Below are 21,015 nucleotides of genomic sequence, written 5' to 3' on the forward strand. Positions count from 1 at the left end.
AAAAAAAAAAAAAAAAAAAAAAAAAAGAAACGTCAATGATGAGAGAGAATCATTGATCGGCTGCCTCCTGCATGCCCCCAATTGGGGATCGAGCCCGCAACCCAGGCATGTGCCTTTGACCAGAATCGAACTCAGGACCCTTCAGTCCGTAGACCAATGCTCTCTCCACTGAGCCAAATTGGCTATGGTGGAGCCTTTAATTATTTTGATTTCGATTAACTAGTTCTGAGTCTATCAAATTATATACTTATCCTCAAGAAAAGACATGATCAGATGCTTAATTAAACTCAACACTGTCTTCAGTAACCCCCAGTCCATCCAACAGGGAAATGAACTTAAATTTACCAGGTCCTGTTTTCCTTGCACTGTAATAAAATACTAAGTTTTTGGATAGTACAGTGGGCCAAATCCACAAACATTGAGGCTTAGGTAGGGGAGATGCAGGAGGCACCAGTGGTAGACTGAAAGTAGGACATCCTGGATATGATTCCAGGCTGGTCTAGAGCTACCCTCCCCTCCTCTCCTGTGACGGTCCCTCTCCTCCTCTTCCAGGGCATGAGTGGCCCGTGCAGAGGAACCTGACCCATGCAGCCTGGCTTCAGCTCCTGCATGCTTACCCCTTAGTGGCTGTGGTAGATGGGCCGCAGATTCCTCCTGTGTGAAACGGGGTAATTCTAGTACCCTTTTCATGGGGTGGTTGTGATGATTCCATAAGACTGCATTAAATACTGAGAATAGTGCCGGTACTTTATTTCACTTATTTATTGTAAATTTATTTTTTATTTTATTGTCTAAAGTTTTACATATGTCTCCTTTTTCCCCGATTGACCCCTCTCCCCGACCCCCCAGCCATTCCCACCCCAGGCTAGCCCCCACCACCCCAGTGTCTGTGTCCATGGGTTATGCTAATATGCATGCATACAAGTCCCTTAGTTACTCTCTAACCTCCCCCCCCACACACACACACACACTTCACCTGCAATTTGTCTCTGGATCTATTTTTGTTCATCAATTTATGTTGATCATTATATCCCACATATGAGTGAGAGCATGTGATATTTATCTTTCTCCAACTGGCTTATTTCACTTAGCATAATGCTCTCCAGGTCCATCCATGCTGTTGCAAATGGTAAAAGTTCCTTCTTTTTTACAGCAGCATAGTATTCCATCGTGTAGATGTACCACAGTTTTCTAATCCACTCATTTGCTGATGGGCACTTAGGCTGTTTCCAAATCTTAGCTATTGTAAATTGTGCTGCTATGAACATAGGGGTGCATATATCCTTTTTGATTGGTGTTTCCGGTTTCATGGGATATAGTCCTAGAAGTGGGATTACTAGGTCAAATGGGAGTTCCCATTTTTAATTTTTTGAGGAAACTCCATACTGTTCTCCACAGTGGCTGCACCAGTCTGCATTCCCACCAGCAGTGCACGAGGGTTCCTTTTTCTCCACATCCTCTCCAGCACTTGTCGTTTGTTGATTTGTTGATGATAGCCAGTCTGACAGGTGTGAGATGGTACCTCATTGTAGTTTTCATTTGCATCTCTTGGATGATTAGTGACTGTGAGCATGTTTTCATGTCTCTTGGCCTTCTGTATGTCCTCTTTCTAAAAGTGTCTATTTAGGTCCTTTGCCCATTTTTTGATTGGATTGTTTAATCTTCCTTTTAAGTTGTATGAGTTCTCTGTTAATTTTGGAGACTTAACCCTTATCAAAGATAACATTGGCAAATGTGCAGTGGGCTTTCTTGTTGTTTTGTTGATGGTTTCTTTTGCTGTGCAGTAGCTTTTTATTTTGATGTAGTCCCATTTGTTTATTTTCTCCTTAGTCTCCATTGCCCTAGGAGCTGTGTTGGTAAAGATATTGCTATGACATATGTCTGCTATTTTGCTGCCTATGGAGTCTTGTAGGATTTTTGTGGTTTCCCATCTTACATTTAAGTCCTTTAGCCATTTTGAGTTTGTTTTCGTGTATGGTGTAAGTTGGTGGTCTAGTTTCATTTTTTTGCATGTATCTGACCAAATTTCCCAGCATCATTTATTGAAGAGACTGTCTTGACTCCCTTGTATGCTCTTGCCTCCTTTGTCAAATATTAATTGAGCATAATGGCTTGGGTTGATTTCTGGGCTCTCTGTTTGGTTCCATTGGTCTATTTGTCTGTTCTTGTGCCAGTACCAGAGTGCCTGGCACTTTAGTCAGCTCTAATTAGTAATGTTAGCCTCTTCATCGACACCATTAAGTCATTAAAACATTTTAATACTGTGTGCTTATTAAGTAAGACATTTAACTTGGCCTCAGTTTTCTCATCTGTAAAATGACAGGCTGCATGAGGTTTCTGTTAGCTCGAATAATTGTAATGTTGTGATGGTGTTCGTGTGAGTAGTTTATCCTTATACAGTCTAGGTACACTGTACTTGCTTCTTAGCCATACTTCCTAGATCAGTGATTCCCAAAGTGGGCGCTGCAGCGATCCAGGGGAGGCGGTGATGGCCACAGGTGCATTTGTTTTAACTTTTTTTGTATTACCTTTCTATTCTGAGTTCAATAAATAGTTTCATAATTTCAAACTTCAATGTTTCTAATTTACACCTTTCTTTACTATATTTTACGAAAAAGGTAGAAACATTAATACATATATCTTTCTGTTTAATTGCTATTAAAATAAAAAAAAATTAATTTCCAGGGGGCGCTGAGTAATATTTTTTCTGGAAAGCGGGCGGTAGGCCAAATAAGTTGGGAACCACTGTCCTAGATGGTGCAGTTGATCTGGTTTCTTGGAAATCTTCCGAAAAAAGAAATGGGGTTAAATTTGGCTCCACTGGAGGCATTTCATTGCAGCATTTGTAGCTGGAATGGAATGGAGAGTGTGATTTGTTGGCGGTACTGTAAAGAGAGAAAAGGAAATGAAATCAAAGTCCATTTACACTTACTAATGGGAAGCAAATACGGAATGATGGCAGTGATGATAACAATTCACATTTATTGACCATTTTCTTTTTCCCCCTCTTAAATATGTATTTATTGATTTCAAAGAGGGAGTGGGAGAGAGACCTAGAAACATCAGTGAGTAGAGAGAATCATTGATCGGCTGCCTCCTGTACGCCCCACACTGGGATTGAGCCCGCAACCTGGGCGTGTGCTCTGACTGGTTATCCAATGGTGACCTCCTGGTTCACTGAGCTACGCCTGCCGGGCTTTATTGAGCTTTTTCTATATGGGGGGCATGTATTATTTCATTTTATCTTTGCCCTAATCCCATCTAGTATATAGTCTTATTATCCCTGTTTTGCAGATGAGGAGACAAAGCACAGAAAGATTAAGGAACTTGCTAAGGTCACACAGCTAGTAGGTGACTGACTTGGGATTTGAACGTTTATACTCTAACTAGCATCCATGCTTAACCATGATGCTATATTGAATTGATCCAGATGGAGAATCAACTAAGTTTAAATAACTAAAACCCTTTAAATGAGTACATACAATTTTTTACCAACTTTTTATTTTGAAAAATCACAAACTTAGAAAAAAGTTGAAACACTAATATAAGGAACATTATATAGAATCAGCAATTTTGCTTCATTTGGTTTGTCTGTATAATATTTCTTTTTTTAAAAAGTAAATAGCAAACATCATGATGCTTCTAAGAATAAAGACAGTCTTCCAAGTAACAGTACATAGTGTTGTTAGGACACACAAGAAGTATGGCATTGAGTATTGACAATTCTAATAACCTTTAGTTTGTACTGGATAGGTCAGATCTCTTACTAGATCATTGAAATTGCACTGCTCAAAAAAATCCTTATGAAAATCTGATTTTCTTCTTCTCAGAAATCATATTCCATGCCCATTGGCATTGAATTTCAGCGGAGATATGCAACAATCGTTCTAGAGCTTGAACAGCTCAACAAGGACCTAAACAAAGTTTTGCATAAAGTTCAGCAGTACTGCTATGAGGTAGGTAATTTGCATGAATTTCCCTTGAGGATCTGTGCCCTCTATACTTTCATTTGAAGCTTAATACTGTTACACACTTTAGAAAATCCAAACTAAGCCAATATCTTTATAAAATCCTTTAACAGAACCATATTTCATATATATTTTTATTCCTTACAGTATCAGTGTTGAACAGTGCTTTTATATCCAGTGAGCTATCAGTTTTATTGATTTTGTTCGTTTGGATTACAACTGATATAGGTCTCAAAAAATTTTAGAAAAATAATTACTCTTTTAAAAAAATGTTTATTGATTGATTTTAGAGAGAAAGAGGACAGGGTTTGGGGGAAGAGAGAGATTTGTTGTCCCACCCATTCATGCATTCATTGGTTGATTCCTGCATGTGCCCTGATTGGGGATCGAACCCACAACCTTGGCACATCAGGATGATGCTCCAGCCACCTGAGTTACCTGGTCAGGGAGAAATATAATAACTTAATTCTGCCGTCCCAAAGACTATATTTTGGTTTGTTTCTCCTTAGTTTTTATATATACTAGTATATGCTTGTTATCACTAAGTTATGATCATGCCGTGTATACAATTTTGTTTCTTCCTCCTTTAAACTTTACATTACAACTGTGGATTGTTGAACTCAAGCACAGAGGTCATAGGGTTATTTGTGAATTTCCATTATCATGTACACAAAATTATATATATGGCCCTAGCTGGTTTGCTCAGTGGGTAGAGTGTTGGACTGAAAGGTCCCAGGTTCAAGTCCAGTGAAGGCTGCATGCTCGAGTTGTGGGCTTGATACCCAGTGCAGGAGGCAGCCAATCAATGATTCTCTCTCATCATTGATGTTTCTACCTCTGTCTCCTCTCCCTTCCTCTCTGAAATCAATAAATATATTTTTTAAAAAATTATATATAGAATGTGGTTGCAGGTTCGATCCCAGGCCCTGGTCAGGGCATTTACAGGAAGCAACCAATCGATGTGTCTCTTGCACATCAATGTTTCTTTCTCTGTCCCCCTCCTTCCCTTTCTTCCACTCTCTCTAAAAATTAATGGAAAAAAATACACTCAGGTGAGGATTAACAACAACAACAAAAAGATGCCATAACAAAGCTGATGATACATGCAGAAGTGGGTTGCCCATCAGTCTTTTTGTATAATTTCATACGTACACAAGGCCCTTTGTGATAGGCTCGTTTTCTAATGAAGTAAAATTACTCAATTTTCAGAGTACTTTTGTGGAAGTATAATATTGATTTTAATATAAGAACATGTCAGAGAGAACACTTATGACTAAGAAGTTGTACTCCTAAGTACATACCAATACTTAATATATATGTGAACAGATATTTACCAAAAGATATACACTAGAATGTTCATAGCATCACTGTTCATTATAGCCAAAAATTAGCAATCACCCAAATACCCATTAATATTAGAATAAGTTAATAAACTGTCATAAAATTATCCAATGGAATATTCTCAGCAATGAGAATGAATGAACACAACTACATGCAACACATGGATGAACTCACTAATATAATGTTGAGCAGATAAAATCAGACACAAAAGAATATATATAATGCACGATTCCGTTTACCAGTATGTAAAGCTCAGAAGCTAGTCTATGATGCTAGAAGTCAGGATGGTGGTTACCCTCCGAGCATTACCCTGGAAGCTGGCGTTAGAGGGCCTCTGAAGGAATGTTCTATTATTTAATCTAGATGCTGATTTCTCAGGCTTGTTTGATTTGTGAAAATTCATTAGTCCATATACTTTATGATTTTTGAACTTTTATGTAGTGATGTATATACTTCAATTAAAATTTTTTTTAGGAAGTGTTAGAGGACTAGGCTACTCACTGGAGCATATTGGTAATTGCAAAATATTAGATAAAACCTAAAATCCCACACCCAGGGGATTGGCTAAATAATACGGTGTAGGCGAACAGTGGAGTGCTCTGCTGCTGCGAGAACGAACCCAGAAGCTCTCTATTTGCTGATGGAGTGTCCAGGATACAGTAAGTGAAAAAAGTAAGGCACGAAATTTGTAGGTCACCTTTGGGGAAGCAGAAATCCACAGAAATAAAATAGACTTGCCTCTGCTTAGTTTTTCCCAAACACCTAGGAAGGATAAACCCGAAACCCATCTGGGAGCCGAGTGGGGCTAGAGGAGTGAGGGGGAGTGACATTTCTGTCCGCGTTTGTTTCCTCAGCAAATACAGGTAAACGGTAAAGTGGGATGCGAACAACGGAGCCTGACTGGTTCAGAGGAGCAGCATGAGCCTGAAGGGCAGAGACGCGTCCACATGACTTTACCATAGTATCTTGTCAACCAAACGTTAAACCAACACTGAGCTCGAGTTGATAGGGTTTCTCTCATGGTGGTGAAGGGTTAGCAATGCTGAGACACGGTCCTAGGACTAAGCAAATGGTTAAGTGAGTATATGAGGATAATGGGAGCCGAGCCTCGCCCTGTTGGAGAAAGGAGCGAACCCTTCGGTATGCGACTAGACTAGGAAGAATTGTATGAATTCCTGGTTCATTTTATGTTTATAACGTGGGTATAAGTACGTGTGGATGTGTGCTGAGAGAACCTAGAGCCAGGACAGCCTGAGCGCACTGAGCACACCCAGCATCCGCATCTCGGCGCCTGAACACTGCTCTCCCACAAAGGAAGCAGCGCTCCTTGGAAAGGAGACAGATCCCAGAGCTGGGGCAGAGAATGTAGAAGATGAGCCTGGACCGTCTTACTGTGCCAGGGAAGGAAAATGTGCCCCAGAATTATGGGGACGTATCAGAAGGGACCAGCTCAACAGGACCCCCACTTGCCAAATCTGGGACAATTTGAGCTTCAGCATAAGTAATTATAGTAAGAAGTTATAACCCATTGAATAAAATAAGATCCATGAGTCCACTAATATTACTTATTTCTTAAGGAAAAACTCTTAATAGTAAAATATCAATAATAAACGTGGAAGGAATGATAAGAATGAGAAAGATACCATTTGTCAACTCTCATAGTAATATTTGGTAAAGATGAGAATCATCAATAGATGCTAAGACTAGTGGGTACATATTCTTTACAAAGCCTCACAATCTCTTCTCAAATACTTATTCATGACTAAGGGGCAGGTCCTTTACGTTGAGGAATCTGCAGACACTTAACTGCCTTAAGCTAGTGATCAAAGATAACACCACAGTGATGGGACTAGATGCCTCCTGGTCATGATCCACAGAGAAGTCAGCACCACACTGTGGTTCCTGCCCAAACTGCATAACCTCAGTGTGGTCAGGAGGAAACACAAACCACATTGAGGGATGTTATACAAAGTAATTGGCGGGTCCTCTTCAAAAACATCAAGGACATGAAGTACTATGGAAATAGAAGGTCATGAAATACTGTGGAAACATCAAGGTCATGAAATACTGTGGAAACATCAAGGTCATGAAATACTATGGAAATAGAAGGTTATGAAGTAAAGGAATTAAAGGGACATGATAACCAAATGCATTCGGGGGAAACAGCCATGTTAAGACATCCTTGAGTCAATTAAGAAATCTGAATGTGGACTATTAGAAAATGGAATTATATCAATGTTAAATTCCCTGAGTGTGATAACTGGACTATTCTTTTTTAAAAAACATTTTTTATTGATTCCAGAGATGAAGGGTGAGGAAGAGAGAGAGAAAAACATCAATGATGAGAGGGAATCATTGATTGGTTGCCTTCTGCATGGCGGCCCTCACTGGGGATTGAGCCTGCAACCGGAGCATGTGCCCTTGACCGGAATCGAACCCAGGACCCTTCAGTCCGCAGGCAGATGCTCTATCCACTGAGCCAAACTGGCTAGGGCAACTGCACTATTCTTATGTAAGACAATATTCTTGTACTTAGAAAATAATGAGTATTTAGGGATAAAAAGTATAAGGGAAAAGAATTATATATACACAAACAGATCAAATGTTAAGTCAAATGCAATCTGGGTAAAAGGTTATCTAGAATTTTTGTTTCATTTTTAAGAATATATATATATTTTATTGATTTTAGAGAGGAAGGGAGAGGGACAGAGATAGAAACATCAATGATAAGAGAGAATCATTGATCGGCTGCCTCCTGCATGCCCCCCACTGGGGATCGAGCCCCCAACCCGGGCATGTGCCTTTGGCTAGAATCAAACCTGGGACCCCTCAGTCCACAGGCCGGCGCTCTATCCATTGAGCCAAACCCGCTAGGGCTTGTTTCATTTTCTTTAGAAAACTGTTATAGGAGAAAAAGACTTCTAAGGTAAGAGTGCACATAATTTTTGTTATAAATGCTAATTTTGTAAACATCCAAATCTGAAAATGGCACAAGCACACAAATGACATGGCTTCATGAAAGTCCATCTTACGTGTCAATCCTCATGTCCAGCTTGCTCCAGACCAGGGGCTGCAGCCTGCAGACCAGCCTACAGACATGAGACGGAGGTGTGAGGAGGAAGCACAGGAAATCGTTCGGCATGCAAATTCCTCAGCAGGGCAGCCCTGTGTTGAAAATAAAAACCTGACAGACCTCATCTCCAGGCTTACAGCTATTTTATTACAAATTAAGGTAAATTTTGGAGAAAATGTTTTCTTAATATCGACACCTAAACGGACTATGCTAATTTGTTGCTAAAAAATTGCAATATATAGATTATATCGGTATTTTTTTTGTCTGTAGTTGAACTATAAATTAAATTTTGAAATGTTTTTTCCTTTTAGTGTCTAGCAGAAGGAGGAGACCTGAATTCCTTTGAATTCAAATCACTTACAGATTCATTGAATGATATCAAGAGTACAATAGATGTTTCTAATATCAGGTAATTCATTAGATGTACCCTAATCATTTTTATATTAAATTCCGTGATTTCCAGTACTAGTTTTAAGAATTATGCATATTTGTGAAGTACTTACATAATTTGTGTCCTTTAAATAAATTGTAAAAGAGCTTTTCAGTTATATCCAGTCTATTGATAGAATAGAAACTTCACGTGGAATTTTTTTTCCACATGGAATTTTTATATAAAGGAATCAGAAAACATAATATTTAGTTGTTTTTTTTAAAATATATATTTTTATTGATTTCTGAGAGGGAGGGAGAGGGGAATTGGACTGTGACCACCTGGTTCGTAAGTCCACGCTTAACCACTGAGCCACGCCAGCCCGGCTCGGTTTTGGTTTAGCATGGAGGCTCCGCATAGAGGTAGAGAGAGTATCCCCTTCCCATCACTCCTTGGCTCCTTGCTGCTTTCGAGTATCCTCCTTCAGTTAGTTCTGACATAGAATTAGGGCTACTGTGAAGGGTGGAATCCTTATCTTAGCTATTTCCTAATATTCTTAGCTATTTTCCTTTTTAAAAAATTGTTTTTAATTTTGTGAAATAAAGCAGTTAACTATATTTTTTCTTTCTTTAGTTGCTTTCAGAATAATGTAGAAATCCACGTTGCACATATTCAGAGCGGCCTAAGCCAGATGGGAAACTTACATGCCTTTGCAGAAAATAACACCAACAGAGACTGAGTAGAAGATTTAATTATTCCTACTGATAGGACATGGTTTTCGAGAAGTTCTTTCCCTTTATATAGGCTTCCAAGACCAAATAACCTGACTGCTGGAAAACAAGGGAAATTTACATCTGCAAATACGGCATTTTAATATACTGTACTGCTTCTTATGCCAGCATTGCTGACCATCAGTATATTTATTTTTCTTTTATTATTCAGCTGCAGTAGCATTGCTTGTATTACATATGTTAATTAGCAAGTTGTTTTTAAACTGAAAATGTCTGAACATAATTTCATGGAGGAATACATTGGCCATTTTTTAATGTGCATGAATTCAACCCTACACGTGCAGACAGCTGTAGTGGAGAACATGGAGCAACGGTCTTTTGTGCACATGTGTGTGGAAACTGCGTCTGGAAAATGGCGACTCTGGTTCATTCAGTCTCTCACCATCTCAGTCTTCAAAGGACACGATGAGCTATGGGAAGCCCTAGAGTGAAGGAAGGCACTGGAATGTAGATGGGAATACAGACTGTACTAGTATATATAGTATATACTTGCCATGTGACATGGTTCTGTAGATCATTTTATAATAATAAATATTTTAATTTATCATAATTTATAAAAGAAACCTTTGTTGTTTGTCTGTTGAAAGAAAATGAAGGAGCAGGAAAAAAACCATTACTTGCAAAATGCTGAATCTCAGCAAGTGGACTTGGCATGTCTTTCCCCGTCAGTTCAGGGCAAAAAGTGCTCTTGTTATGAGATTTATTAAAAAGAAAAGACTGATAACACACTATTTTCATATTTTTTGTTTATTTGCACAAGTTTTAGACCAAATTATTGGTTAAAATCCAACAATATACCATTTATAAAGTAAAAAGATTTTATAAGGAAAACATAATAACCTGTGCTGTGAAATACAGAGAAAAGGTTTGTATTTGGTTGTGGTTTTGTTTTTTTTAAAGAAAACCCTGCCTAAAATATTAATCTTGTAAAAAGTGTATTTGGAATTCTCTTTGTTTTAATATAGAATATTATAAAGTCAAAATATAATAAATTGTTTTCAGATTTGGAGTTTAAGATAGAGCTGTAGAAGTGGCTTTAATTCTTTTAAATGTCTCATAAAATGAGGCTTTTTATATGTTAATGTATAAAAACCAAACAAGATTATTTTCCATTTTAAATTTTTGTATAGTTTAAAAATGCTTCCATATTCTGTGCCACTGCAGAACTTTAGTGCAGAGTTTATATTTAGCTCAACTGTTATGTTAATTAAGAAAAGCATAAATCTTTTATTCTTAATATTTGTAATTCTAAATAAATTGATCTATGAAAATTAATATTGTCTACATTTTCATTAATATAAGTTGATAAGTATTCCTTCTGTTCAAGAAGTTTTAAGGAATTACAATTTCTTTTTCTTTTTTTTTTTAAATATATATTTTATTGATTTTTTTACAGAGAGGAAGGGAGAGGGAGAGGGATAGCAAGTTAGAAACATCGATGAGAGAGAAACATCGATTCAGCTGCCTCTTGCACGCCCCCTACTGGGGATGTGCCCGCAACCCAGGTACATGCCCTTGACCGGAATCGAACCTGGGACCCTTGAGTCCGCAGGCCGACGCTCTATCCGCTGAGCCAAACCGGCTAGGGCAGGAATTACAATTTCTATTAAACTTTATTTTTAGGGGAAACAGTACAGATTAATTACTAACTCATTCTGAATAACAAAACCATCCAATATTTTAAGGAGTTTTTTTCCATCCCTGAGTAAATCACAGGAAAACACCAAGCAAGTAAGTTACGTGGCTTACTATAGACCTAGTGAAAGGTCAGTTTTAATGTATTCTGCCTAGCATTAGGTAAGTATTTTCTACATTAAAAAATTATTTTTATTGATTTTAGAGAGGAAGGGAGAGGGGGAGAGAGAGAAAAAACAATGATAAGAGAGAATCATTGATTGGCTGCCTCCTGCACGCCCCACACTGGAGATCGAGTCCAAAACCTGACCAGGAATCAAACTGGCGACCTCTTGGTTCCTGGGTCGAAGGTCAAACAATGAGCCACAACAGGCAGGCATACGTTTCACATGTTACATTTCTTAAGGCTTACTTGTCACACGTACAGTATACCTCATTCTCCACATAGGTGAGTGCTGTCAATGTCTGTCGGTGCCATCCTGTGTTGACGGCAGGAATGGTGCTAAGAATATATTTGAATTTTATTTCTGTTTAGGGAAGAAGAAATCAATGTAATCCAAAGCAGTCATTTTGGGTCAGCTGAGTGTTACTTTGATGCTGCCACCTAACGCCTTTCTGGAGCTCTAAGGAAAGCCAGCAAAGCCAGGTTGAGTGAATAAGCAAGCATGTCATGTGTTAGATAGATTTGGCTCTTAATTACTTTGTTAGTTTAAAGATCAGATTCACTTGCTACCATTCAGAATCTACCAAGAGATTTGCCTATGACCTATTTTCCCTCGAATTCATGCACCGTTCTCCGTCTTCATTATCATTACAACGCTCGGCCCGCTGTCATCACTAGCCCGGCACAGGTCAGTGCTCACGCAGCCCTCCTCAGATGCAGCATCATGGAGTGATGTGTGTAACATGCAGAAGTGGTCATGTTGTCTCCATCTAAAGGCCTAGGGCTCAGGACAAATGCAGAATTCTTACGAGACCTACAAAGCCATGCCTGGCCGGCCCACCTCCCCACCTGTCAATCCTACCCTTTGCTCGGCGGGGCAGCGCAGGCAGTGCCGGCTCTGTTACCGCTCCTCCACCTGGGTCACTGCTCAGCCTGCACAGCTTACCTTCAGCATCACCTTCTCAGAAGCTTCCCGCGGCTGCAGCACCCTCAGGTCTTCATGGACCTTTGCTCCCAGCACATTTGCAATTTGATATTTCTTTTGAGTCCATGCTGCCTTCTTTGCTCAATGAGGGGAAGGACTTTCTGGTTTTCTCATCACTAATTTCCAGGCCCTAGTGAAGCATCGGTTCATAGGCACCAAATATTTGTGGAATGAATGAACAAATAAGAGTTTCAAAAGAGCCCTAACTGGTTTGGCTCAGTGGATAAAGCATCAGCCTGCGGACTGAAGGGTCCCAGGTTCGATTCTGGTCAAGGGCATGTATCTTGGTTGCGGGCACATCCCCAGTGGGGGGTGTGCGGGAGGCGGCTGATCGATGTTTCTCTCTCGTCGATGTTTCTAACTCTCTATCCCTCTCCCTTCCTCTCTGTAAAAAATCAACAAAATATATTTTTAAAAAAAGTTTCAGAAGAGCTCTAAGCAACATTAGTGCCACTGGAATAAAAGTATGGGTTTTCATGATGATGGCTTTGAAAGATGAGACAGTCATCAGATACAGAAATCCTGATTAGGGGGTTCCCTTTAAACCTACGATGTTAACACTAGTCTGGATTTAAAAGGCCAGGCCAGTATGGGAGGCATTGTATGATAGTGGATTAATGTGGACTGAGTTAGTCTTACGTTTGAGTCCGGCTGCCCCTTAGCTGTGTGCTTGTGGCCGACTTAAGTTTTTTGATCTTTAAAATAATAGTCCCTACCTTATTTGGCAATTGTGAGGACTAAACATTTAACAGATAGGATCTCTTAAGAGTTTTAAAGAGGTGCAGACTAGAAGATCCTACAATTTTTAAAAATTAAAAATGTAACAAATTCTTTCATTTGTTTCCTGGGGAAAAGAACATAACAATATAAATACAATAATACAATTAATAAGCTAATTACAAGGTTTACTTTTTATTTTTATTTTTTCTTTATTGATTAAGGTATTACCTATGTGTCCTTATCTCCCCATTGCCCCCCACTTCCCCACTCATGCCCTCACCCCCCTGTTGTCTGTGTCCATTGGTTAGGCCTATATGCATGCATATAAGTCCTTTGGTTGATCTCTCCCCCTTCCCTCCACCCTCCCCTACCTTCCCTCTGAGGTTTGACGGTCTGATTGATGCTTCTCTGTCTCTGGATCTGTTTTTGTTCATCAGTTTACGTTGTTCATTATATTCCACAAATGAGTGAGATCATGTCATATTTATCTTTCTCTGACTGGCTTATTTCACTTAGCATAATGCTCTCCAGCTCCATCCCTGCTGTTGCAAATGGTAAGAATTCCTTCTTTTTTACCACAGCGTAGTATTCCATTGTGTAGAGGTACCATAGCTTTTTAATCCACTCATCTGCTGATGGGCACTTAGGCTGTTTCCAAATCTTAGCTATTATAAATTGTGCTGCTATGAACATAGGGGTGTGTATGTCCTTTCTGATTGGTGTTTCTGGTTTCTTGGGATATATTCCTAGAAGTGGGATCACTGGGTCAGATGGCAGCTCCATTTTTAGTTTTTGAGGAAGCTCCATACTGTTCTCCACAAGTGGCTGCACCAGTCTGTGACAAGGTTTACTTTTAAATGTGACCCTTGGTGGACTGTAAGTTTAAAGTGTTGTCTTTCAGTGAATGTATCTCATTTGGCCATGTCACAAGTCTACCAGTCACTGTGAAGGGAGCTCTCAGCCCTGGCTACCCCACCATGGGCCCTGAGCACACTGTCTGGCACTTACAATGATAATCGCTAATGTGATCATCTCATTTGTGGTTTTAGATAGTTTCTAGGTTCAGAACTCAAGTCTGCTACTAGAGCCTGAACTATCTCCTTGTTGCTCGTAGTAGTGGGTCTGGTACTCTGGAGAGTGCAAGCATTTGGATAACACCTCTGTGAACATTAGGGAGCTGGCCTGTAAACCTCTGGGACATGGCACGTGGCTCAGACTCTTCCAGTAACCATCAATCATGGCCCTGGCCCTGGCTTCTCTCTAGCTTTCTCCAAAGCGCCGTTTACAAAGAAACCTCATCTCTGGTTCCCTCATACAGTTTCCTTTGGCCCTCAAGAGTTTGAAAACCCTCAAAATATTAAAACAATAATTAATCTCGGGCTAACTTAGAAACAGTAATTTACATACATTCTTAATATATAAATTGGGAAAGAGAAATCTCCTGAAACCAAAAACTCATGTGATTAAACTTTGAACAAACCGCAGGTATGTGTTTCACCAGGTTGAATTTCTCGGAGCAGCGGCCTGCGGACACGGGATTCCTGCTTAAACTGCATTTGCAGAGAGGTTTTTCTTTGAGAAATGCTTTCCATGGTCACGTGATGTATACGGCTCAACTGGAAACAAAACCCTGTCTACAGGCCAGAATGCATTTCAATAGAAGGACAATGAAACATTTGTGGAAGACATTTAATAATCCAGTAGGTTGCATAGACGCGCAGTAACAAGTGCCAAGGGTAATGACTATTGAAGTGATTGAAGTAACAGGACAAAATCGGATTACAGGAAGTTTCAGACTCCAGAAAGAAGGGGGTCTCCAGGGTTTCCAAACAGGTATTTGTTGGGTTCCAAAAACTGAAGGGAGTGTCTTTGAGACGGCGGCGTAACTTGTGGATGGGTGGCCCTAAGATCTGCGTGACTGCGCTGTGGGTTATGGGTGGCAGTCATCTGGGAGGGAACGGGAGGTTTTTATAATTGGGTAGCAATTTCTAGAGAGAGTAAATTTTTTTTTTTTTTTTACTTTTACACTTGGTTTTATTATCTTTTGGGTATGTGAGTTGTCAATTAACTTTTTTTTTTTTTTTTTTAAATATATTTTATTGATTTTTTACAGAGAGGAAGGGAGAGAGATAGAGAGTTAGAAACATCGATGAGAGAGAAACATCGATCAGCTTCCTCCTGCACATCTCCCACTGGGGATGTGCCCGCAACCCAGGTACATGCCCCCGACCGGAATCGAACCCGGGACCCCTCAGTCCACAGGCCGACGCTCTATCCACTGAGCCAAACCGGTTTCGGCAATTAACTTTTTTTAACAGTTATTTTAATTTGATTCTGAGAATGTTTAAATCTTATCCATTTTGCATTAATTTGCTTTTTCTAAACAACTTTTAGCTTTACTTTTTAAAAAACTGTACATTGAGTTTTTAAAATCAGAGATCTGTTTGTCAAATTGTAAAGTATTTGACACTTGTTGTCTTAACAATTTTCAAAACCACACACAGCCCTAACCGGTTTGGCTCAGTGGATGGAGCGTTGGCCTGCGGACTGAAAGGTCCCAGGTTCGATTCCGGTCAAGGGCATATACCTTGGTTGCAGGCACATCCCCAGTGGGAGGTGTGCAGGAGGCAGCTGATCGATGTTTCTAGGTCTCTATCCCTCTCCCTTCCTCTCTGAAGAAAAGAAATCAAAATATATTTTAAAAAATAAATAAATAAACAACGCACAAAACTCGGTATTTTAGTTCCGTCGTCCAAAAGTGTCCTTCCATTTTGCAATTGACCCACCTCACCTGAAGAGAGTAGTTTTTTAGAAGTTGAGAACCGAGACACAGGGAGCTCTCGGAATAACCTGGACACAGTCCTGGGCGCTACACTGAGGTGGAGAAGGTGGAGAGGCTGGGCCGGATAAGGAGCAGTAAGTCAGGATGAGGAGGGAAGGAGGTGGGCGGAGTTTAAGGCATAAACCTTGGAGGAAGCAGAGGAGGGCAATTGTCGAGCAGAAAGGGAACAGGAGTCCAGCAGGCGTTCTGTGAAGAAGGCAGAGCCCTAACCGGTTTGGCTCAGTGGATAGAGCGCCGGTCTGCGGACTGAAGGGTCCCTGGTTCGGTTCCTGTCAAGGGCATGTACCTTGGTTGCCGGCACCTCCCCAGTAGGAGGTGTGCAGGAGGCAGCTGATCAATGTTTCTCTCTCATCAATGTTTCTAACTCTCTATCCGTCTCCCTTCCTCTCTGTAAAAAAAATCAATAAAATATATGTTTTTTAAAAAAGTAAGAACAGGACTGGCAAGGAGTCAGCAGAGACGGAGACCGAACGGAACGTGCAGACTTGGAAATGTACAAAATGTACAGGTGGAAATGAAGCCAGAACTGGGGGGGGGGGGGGGGGGGGGGGGGTGTTCAGAGACAACCTGGGCCTGGGCGGGGCTTCAGAGGCAAAGGGGCGGAGCCTCCACAGGTGACAAATGGCTGTCAAAACCAGAACCGAGATGAGCACGGATGTGTCCTTAACAGGAAGCCCGGAAGGACAGGGTCCAGGTGCCTCCCGGGCTGTGAGCCGCGGCTCCCCCGAGTGTGTCCTGAACTCCGGGTTCCTCAAGAGCTCGCGAAGGCAGAGAGGATGTGCTCTTCCCAGGAGTCCAGCTTGGCCGCCATGTCCTCAGGGAGCGCGCAGGTCTCGCCGTTCTGGCCGTGGGGACTGGGGTCCGAGGGCAGGCAGGTCACATCCACCGGCAGAGGCGGCTGGGCCTTCAAACACGGCGCTCCGGCTCCGGTTCCGTGAGCAGCGGGGTCGGGGAGGAGCGCGGGGCGGGCTGCGGGCAGCCGGGACTTCCCGCTCTGGCGTCGCGACTTGGCGCGCCGGTTCTGGAACCAAACCTGGAGGGCAGAGGCGGTGAGTCCCGGGGCCGGGCTCCCTGCGGGTTCATCACGCGTCCCAGCGAACGCGCGCCCCCTCCCCAAGGGGACCCCGCAGCAGGAGAGTCCGAGGGGGACGCCCACGGTGCCAGAGGCGGTGGAGGTTCGCATAGCGCAGAGCAGCGCGTTCTGAGAGCGCGTGCTCCCGTTTAAATGCGCAAGGACGCGTGTTGCTCGGCGGACCTCACTGTCCCGCTGCTCCCGGCAAATCCCGCAGGCGCGCCGCTCGGGAAGCCGGGGCGCGGCTGTCGCTGCAGAGGGTGGATCCCGCGGGGTCCGGGCCCGTCCCCTCCCGCCGCGCGCGCCCCGACGGGGGCCCCAGGCCAGCAGCGCAAGCCGCCGGGATTCCACCTCCGTTACGCACTAAGTGCACCTGGACTAGAACTTTCAAACTGTGAAAAGCTCCTCTGCTTCCAGCTTTACCCCAAAATGCTACATCCGTTTGCACCGAAATTCCAGGCCAGTACCTGCGGGCAAAGGGGCCCGGGCCCAGCGGTGACGTGTGCGTCAGCCCGCCCCCCGCACCTCTCCCACCTCTCCCACCGGGGCACCCGGCTGCGCGCGTCGTCCTCTTTCTCCAGGAAAAGGTACGGACCGGCTTTCTCACTATTTCAGGGACCGGCCAGCCTCCTCGGAGGGGCCCCGCTGTGACACTGAGCACTTGGACACGGAGTCACGGGTGCGCGCCCGTCCTTTCCCTCCAGCCTCACAGCCCGACGCTGTAGGCGCGATATTGTCCCCATGACAACCGGACGCGGAGGCCCAGGGGAGTCACTTGCCGACAGTCCGGTAAGTGAGCGGCCGCGGGTGCTGCCCTGGGGACCCCTGCCTGGGGAGCCCGCAGCCCCGCGCCCCCCGTTCCCTGCCCCGCCGCCCCGCGCCCCCCCGCCCCCGCAGCCCCGGGCCCCCGCCCCCTGCCCCGCAGCCCCATGGCCACAGCCCCCTGCCCCGTGCCCCGTGCCCCCCGCCCGCAGCCCCGCGGCCGCCGCCTGCTCACCTGGATCCTGGACTCGGGCAGCAGGGTGAGCGCGGCCAGGCGCTCGCGCAGGTGGATGTCGGGGTACGCCGTCTGGCGGAAGACCAGCTCCAGCAGCCGCAGCTGCTCGGGGCTGAACGCGGTGCGCTTGCGGCGCTGCGACGCCGACGGGGCGGCCGCGCCTTTTGGGGGCGCAGGCGGGCCCAGGCCAGCGGGGGCCGGCGCGGAGGGCCCGGGGCCCCGCCCCAGGAAGCTGGGGAAAGAGGCCGGGGCGGAGCGATCCGGGCCGGGCCCCGGGGGACGCGTGGGGAGCAGGGCGGCGGCGGGCCCGGGAGGCGGCGGGAGGGTCCCGCGGTGCGTGGGCCGGTACCCGGGGAACGCGGCGCTGTCCCCGAACGGGAGCTGGCGGGACCCCGCTGTGGCCATCGCTGCCCGACCCCGTGTGCCACCGCGAGGGGCACGGTCTGCAATTATACGGCCCCAGGGCCGAAGGAGGGGCGGGGTGCCGGGCGATCAAAGGTGGACGGAGGGAGGCCGCGGCCCTTGGGGTGTGAGCCCGCCCTGGCCCCGCCAGACACCGGCGGGGAGTAATCGCTTCCGCCGGCCGTGGGGTGCGGGAGGGAGGCGTGAACTTGGGCCCGGAGGCCCCCCCCGGCCCCTCCCCGTCCAGGTGCCCCGCCGGCCCCTGCACCGCAATCAACATCCAGGGGAGGTTTGCTCCGGGAGGGGCGGCGAGGGCCGGAGCGGGCAGAGTGCCCCGCCCCCACGGTCCGGGCCCCCGCTCGGCACCGGGCCAGGCCGGCCTCTCTCTCCCCGACTCGGCGATGAGCCTGCCCGCCGCCCGCCGGTCATCAAAGGCATCTGTTTACCCCCCCTGCTACGTGCTAGACCCGTAAGGCTGGTCAAACAGCCAGCCCCGACCCCCGCAAGCCTCCCCACACATCCTGACCAGGAGGGGCGCAGATAAGGGGCCTGAAGGGGCAGTGACACCTGGGGAGGGGGCGACCCTTGTGCCTGGATGTCCGCGTGGGCCTAGGAATACGGACCCCTTAGGCGCGCAGGGTGGGAGACGTGGTCACGTTTAGCAAACACAAGACGTGGCCTTTCGGAGGCGCCCAGTTAGGCTCAAGGCGTGTCCAGGGGAAGGAAGACGAAGGGCTCCGGGCAGGTCCGCTCCCCCTGCCTCTGCCCTCTGGGCCTCCTGTAAGGTCCCGTCTTGTCCTGATGTGCAGTATGGCCATGGCTGTGTGCCTGCGTCCCCTCCTGGATTACCAGGCTTAGAGGGCAGGGCCCCGCTTCTCCCTGGAGTCTTCGGAGTGTCTGCCCGGCGCATCCGCGCACCCGGCACATCCGCGCACCCACCAGGCACTTCTGTGTACCCCGCGCATCCGTGCACCCGGCACATCCGCGCACCCACCAGGCACTTCTGTGTACCCCGCGCATCCGCGCACCCACCGGCGCATCCGCGCACCGGGCGCCGCGCCAGACCTCCTGTGCGCTGCGGAGTCAGCTGTGGCTGCACCCACTGCGAGGAGGAGAGGCTCATGGCCGGGAGAGGGGCTGGGAAGACCACGCTTCTTGTTCCCAGAACCTGAGCCCTGATTTCCCCTGCACCATTCACGGCCATGACCCTCAGGGCGCTCTGTTGGGAGGGTCTGTCCGGGTCCCCGTCCTGCTGCCATCTTTTCTAGAATGCTCCAGGGCAACCTCAGGAAGAGCTCGGATGTTCTCTCCGCACCCCCCCCCCCCCCGCCCCGCACTCTACCCCCCCTACCCCCCCCCCCCCCCCCCCGCCAGGGGACATCTCGGCTGTCGAAGCAGCAAGAATTTTTTTCAAAAAATATATTTTATTGATTTTTTTACAGAGAGGAAGGGAGAGAGATAGAGAGTTAGAAACATCGATGAGCCGCCTCCTGCACATCTCCCACTGGGGATGTGCCCGCAACCCAGGCACATGCCCTTGACCGGAATCGAACCCGGGACCCTTCAGTCCGCAGGCCGACGCTCTGTCCACTGAGCCAAAGCGGCTGTCAAAGCAGCAAGGATTCTTGGGGCTGCGGGAGGAGTTCTGCGCTGGGCTTTCTCCTCTGGGTGTGGTGTCGGGGCTGTGACCCAGACCCTTGCACAGCCTCCGAGGCTCGGCTAGGAGAGGCAGCCTGTTCCTCTCCCTCCCCTCCCTCCAGCCTTCCCCCTGTCCCCCCTCCCTCCTCCCTTTCTTCCTTATGCCTGCGCCTGGTCACTGTGGACATTTAGGCAGAAGGTGGATGGGATGGAGGGCAGACATTCTTTCATGAACTCACAAGCTGTTTCTGAAGGGTCCCTGAGCTGGGCTGTGCTTTATGGGTGTTTCTGTGAATTGGGTATTTCTGCCCCAATTTTTTACAGTGGATTTATCTATCTATCTATCTATCTATCTATCTATCTATCTATCTATCTATTTATTTGTCAATCCTCACTTGAGGATATTTTCCCATTGATTTTTTAAAAAATATATATTTTATTGATTTTTTTTATAGAGAGGAAGGGAGAGGGATAGAGAGTTAGAAACATTGATGAGAGAGAAACATTGATCAGCTGCCTCCTGCACACCCCCTACTGGGGATGTGCCCGCAACCAAGGTACATGCCCTTGACCAGAATCAAACCTGGGACCCTTGAGTCCGCAGGCCAGTGCTCTATCCACTGAGCCAACCCGGTTAGGGCTCCCATTGATTTTTTAAAAATATATATTTCTTTATTGATTTCAGAGAGGAAGGGAGAGGGAGAGAGAGTAGAAACATCAATGAAGAGAGAGAATCATTGATCGGCTGCCTCCTGCACGCCCCCTACTGGGGATCGAGCCTGCAACGCAGGCATGTGTCCTTGGCTGGAATCGAACCCGGGACCCTTCAGTCTGCAGGCCGATGCTCTATCCACTGAGCCAAACCGGCCAGGGCTCCCATTGACTTTTTAGAGAGAGTGGAGTGTCCCAGTTTCATAGACCAGGAGATAATTCACCATCTAGACAGGCCCAGCGACTTCAAAGCCACTGCTGAGTTCCCTGTCACCTCAGGTAGAAGATGCATGTGTGTGTGTGGGGG

General features: G+C 45.6%; 2 protein-coding genes across 7 annotated transcripts in view; one reads left to right on the plus strand and one right to left on the minus strand.

Moving 5' to 3' along the window:
- LIN9 (lin-9 DREAM MuvB core complex component) overlaps positions 1–10,754 on the plus strand; it is a 66,559-nt gene extending 55,805 nt beyond the window's left edge. For all 5 annotated transcript variants that reach the window (XM_070401277.1, XM_070401273.1, XM_070401275.1 and 2 more), the window contains 4 exons: positions 3,831–3,956; positions 8,362–8,541; positions 8,694–8,791; positions 9,386–10,754. In XM_070401277.1, coding sequence (XP_070257378.1) covers positions 3,831–3,956; positions 8,362–8,541; positions 8,694–8,791; positions 9,386–9,491 — 510 coding nt within the window. In that variant the 3' untranslated portion in view covers positions 9,492–10,754. The remainder of the gene's footprint in view (positions 1–3,830; positions 3,957–8,361; positions 8,542–8,693; positions 8,792–9,385) is intronic.
- A 5,679-nt stretch (positions 10,755–16,433) lies between these two features.
- Positions 16,434–18,362, minus strand: MIXL1 (Mix paired-like homeobox). 2 transcript variants are annotated; one of them, XM_070401166.1, is made up of 2 exons: positions 17,958–18,362; positions 16,434–16,921 (listed from the first exon to the last, which is right to left on the minus strand). In XM_070401166.1, the coding sequence occupies exons 1-2, from the start codon at positions 18,360–18,362 to the stop codon at positions 16,640–16,642; spliced, it is 687 nt and encodes a 228-aa protein (XP_070257267.1). In that variant the 3' UTR covers positions 16,434–16,639. The 2 variants fall into 2 exon arrangements, 1 of the variants encoding a protein (XP_070257267.1); XR_011469330.1 differs by lacking the exon at positions 17,958–18,362 and adding an exon at positions 17,495–17,646 and having other exon boundaries at positions 16,837–16,921.
- Between the last annotated feature and the right edge of the window lie 2,653 nt (positions 18,363–21,015).

This window comes from Myotis yumanensis, unplaced genomic scaffold (assembly GCF_028538775.1).
Source record: "Myotis yumanensis isolate MYYU_CA2020_CCGP unplaced genomic scaffold, mMyoYum1.0.hap1 SCAF_22, whole genome shotgun sequence".
In the NCBI taxonomy this organism is placed as follows: Eukaryota; Metazoa; Chordata; class Mammalia; order Chiroptera; family Vespertilionidae; genus Myotis; species Myotis yumanensis.

Coding starts and splice junctions, on each gene's coding strand:
- MIXL1 (XM_070401166.1), bottom strand. CDS start 18,362: ATGGCCACAGCGGGGTCCCGCCAGCTCCCGTTCGGGGACAGCGCCGCG. Junction 16,922..17,957: donor TGCCCGAGTCCAGGATCCAG/GTGAGCAGGCGG, acceptor TCTGCCCTCCAG/GTTTGGTTCCAGAACCGGCG.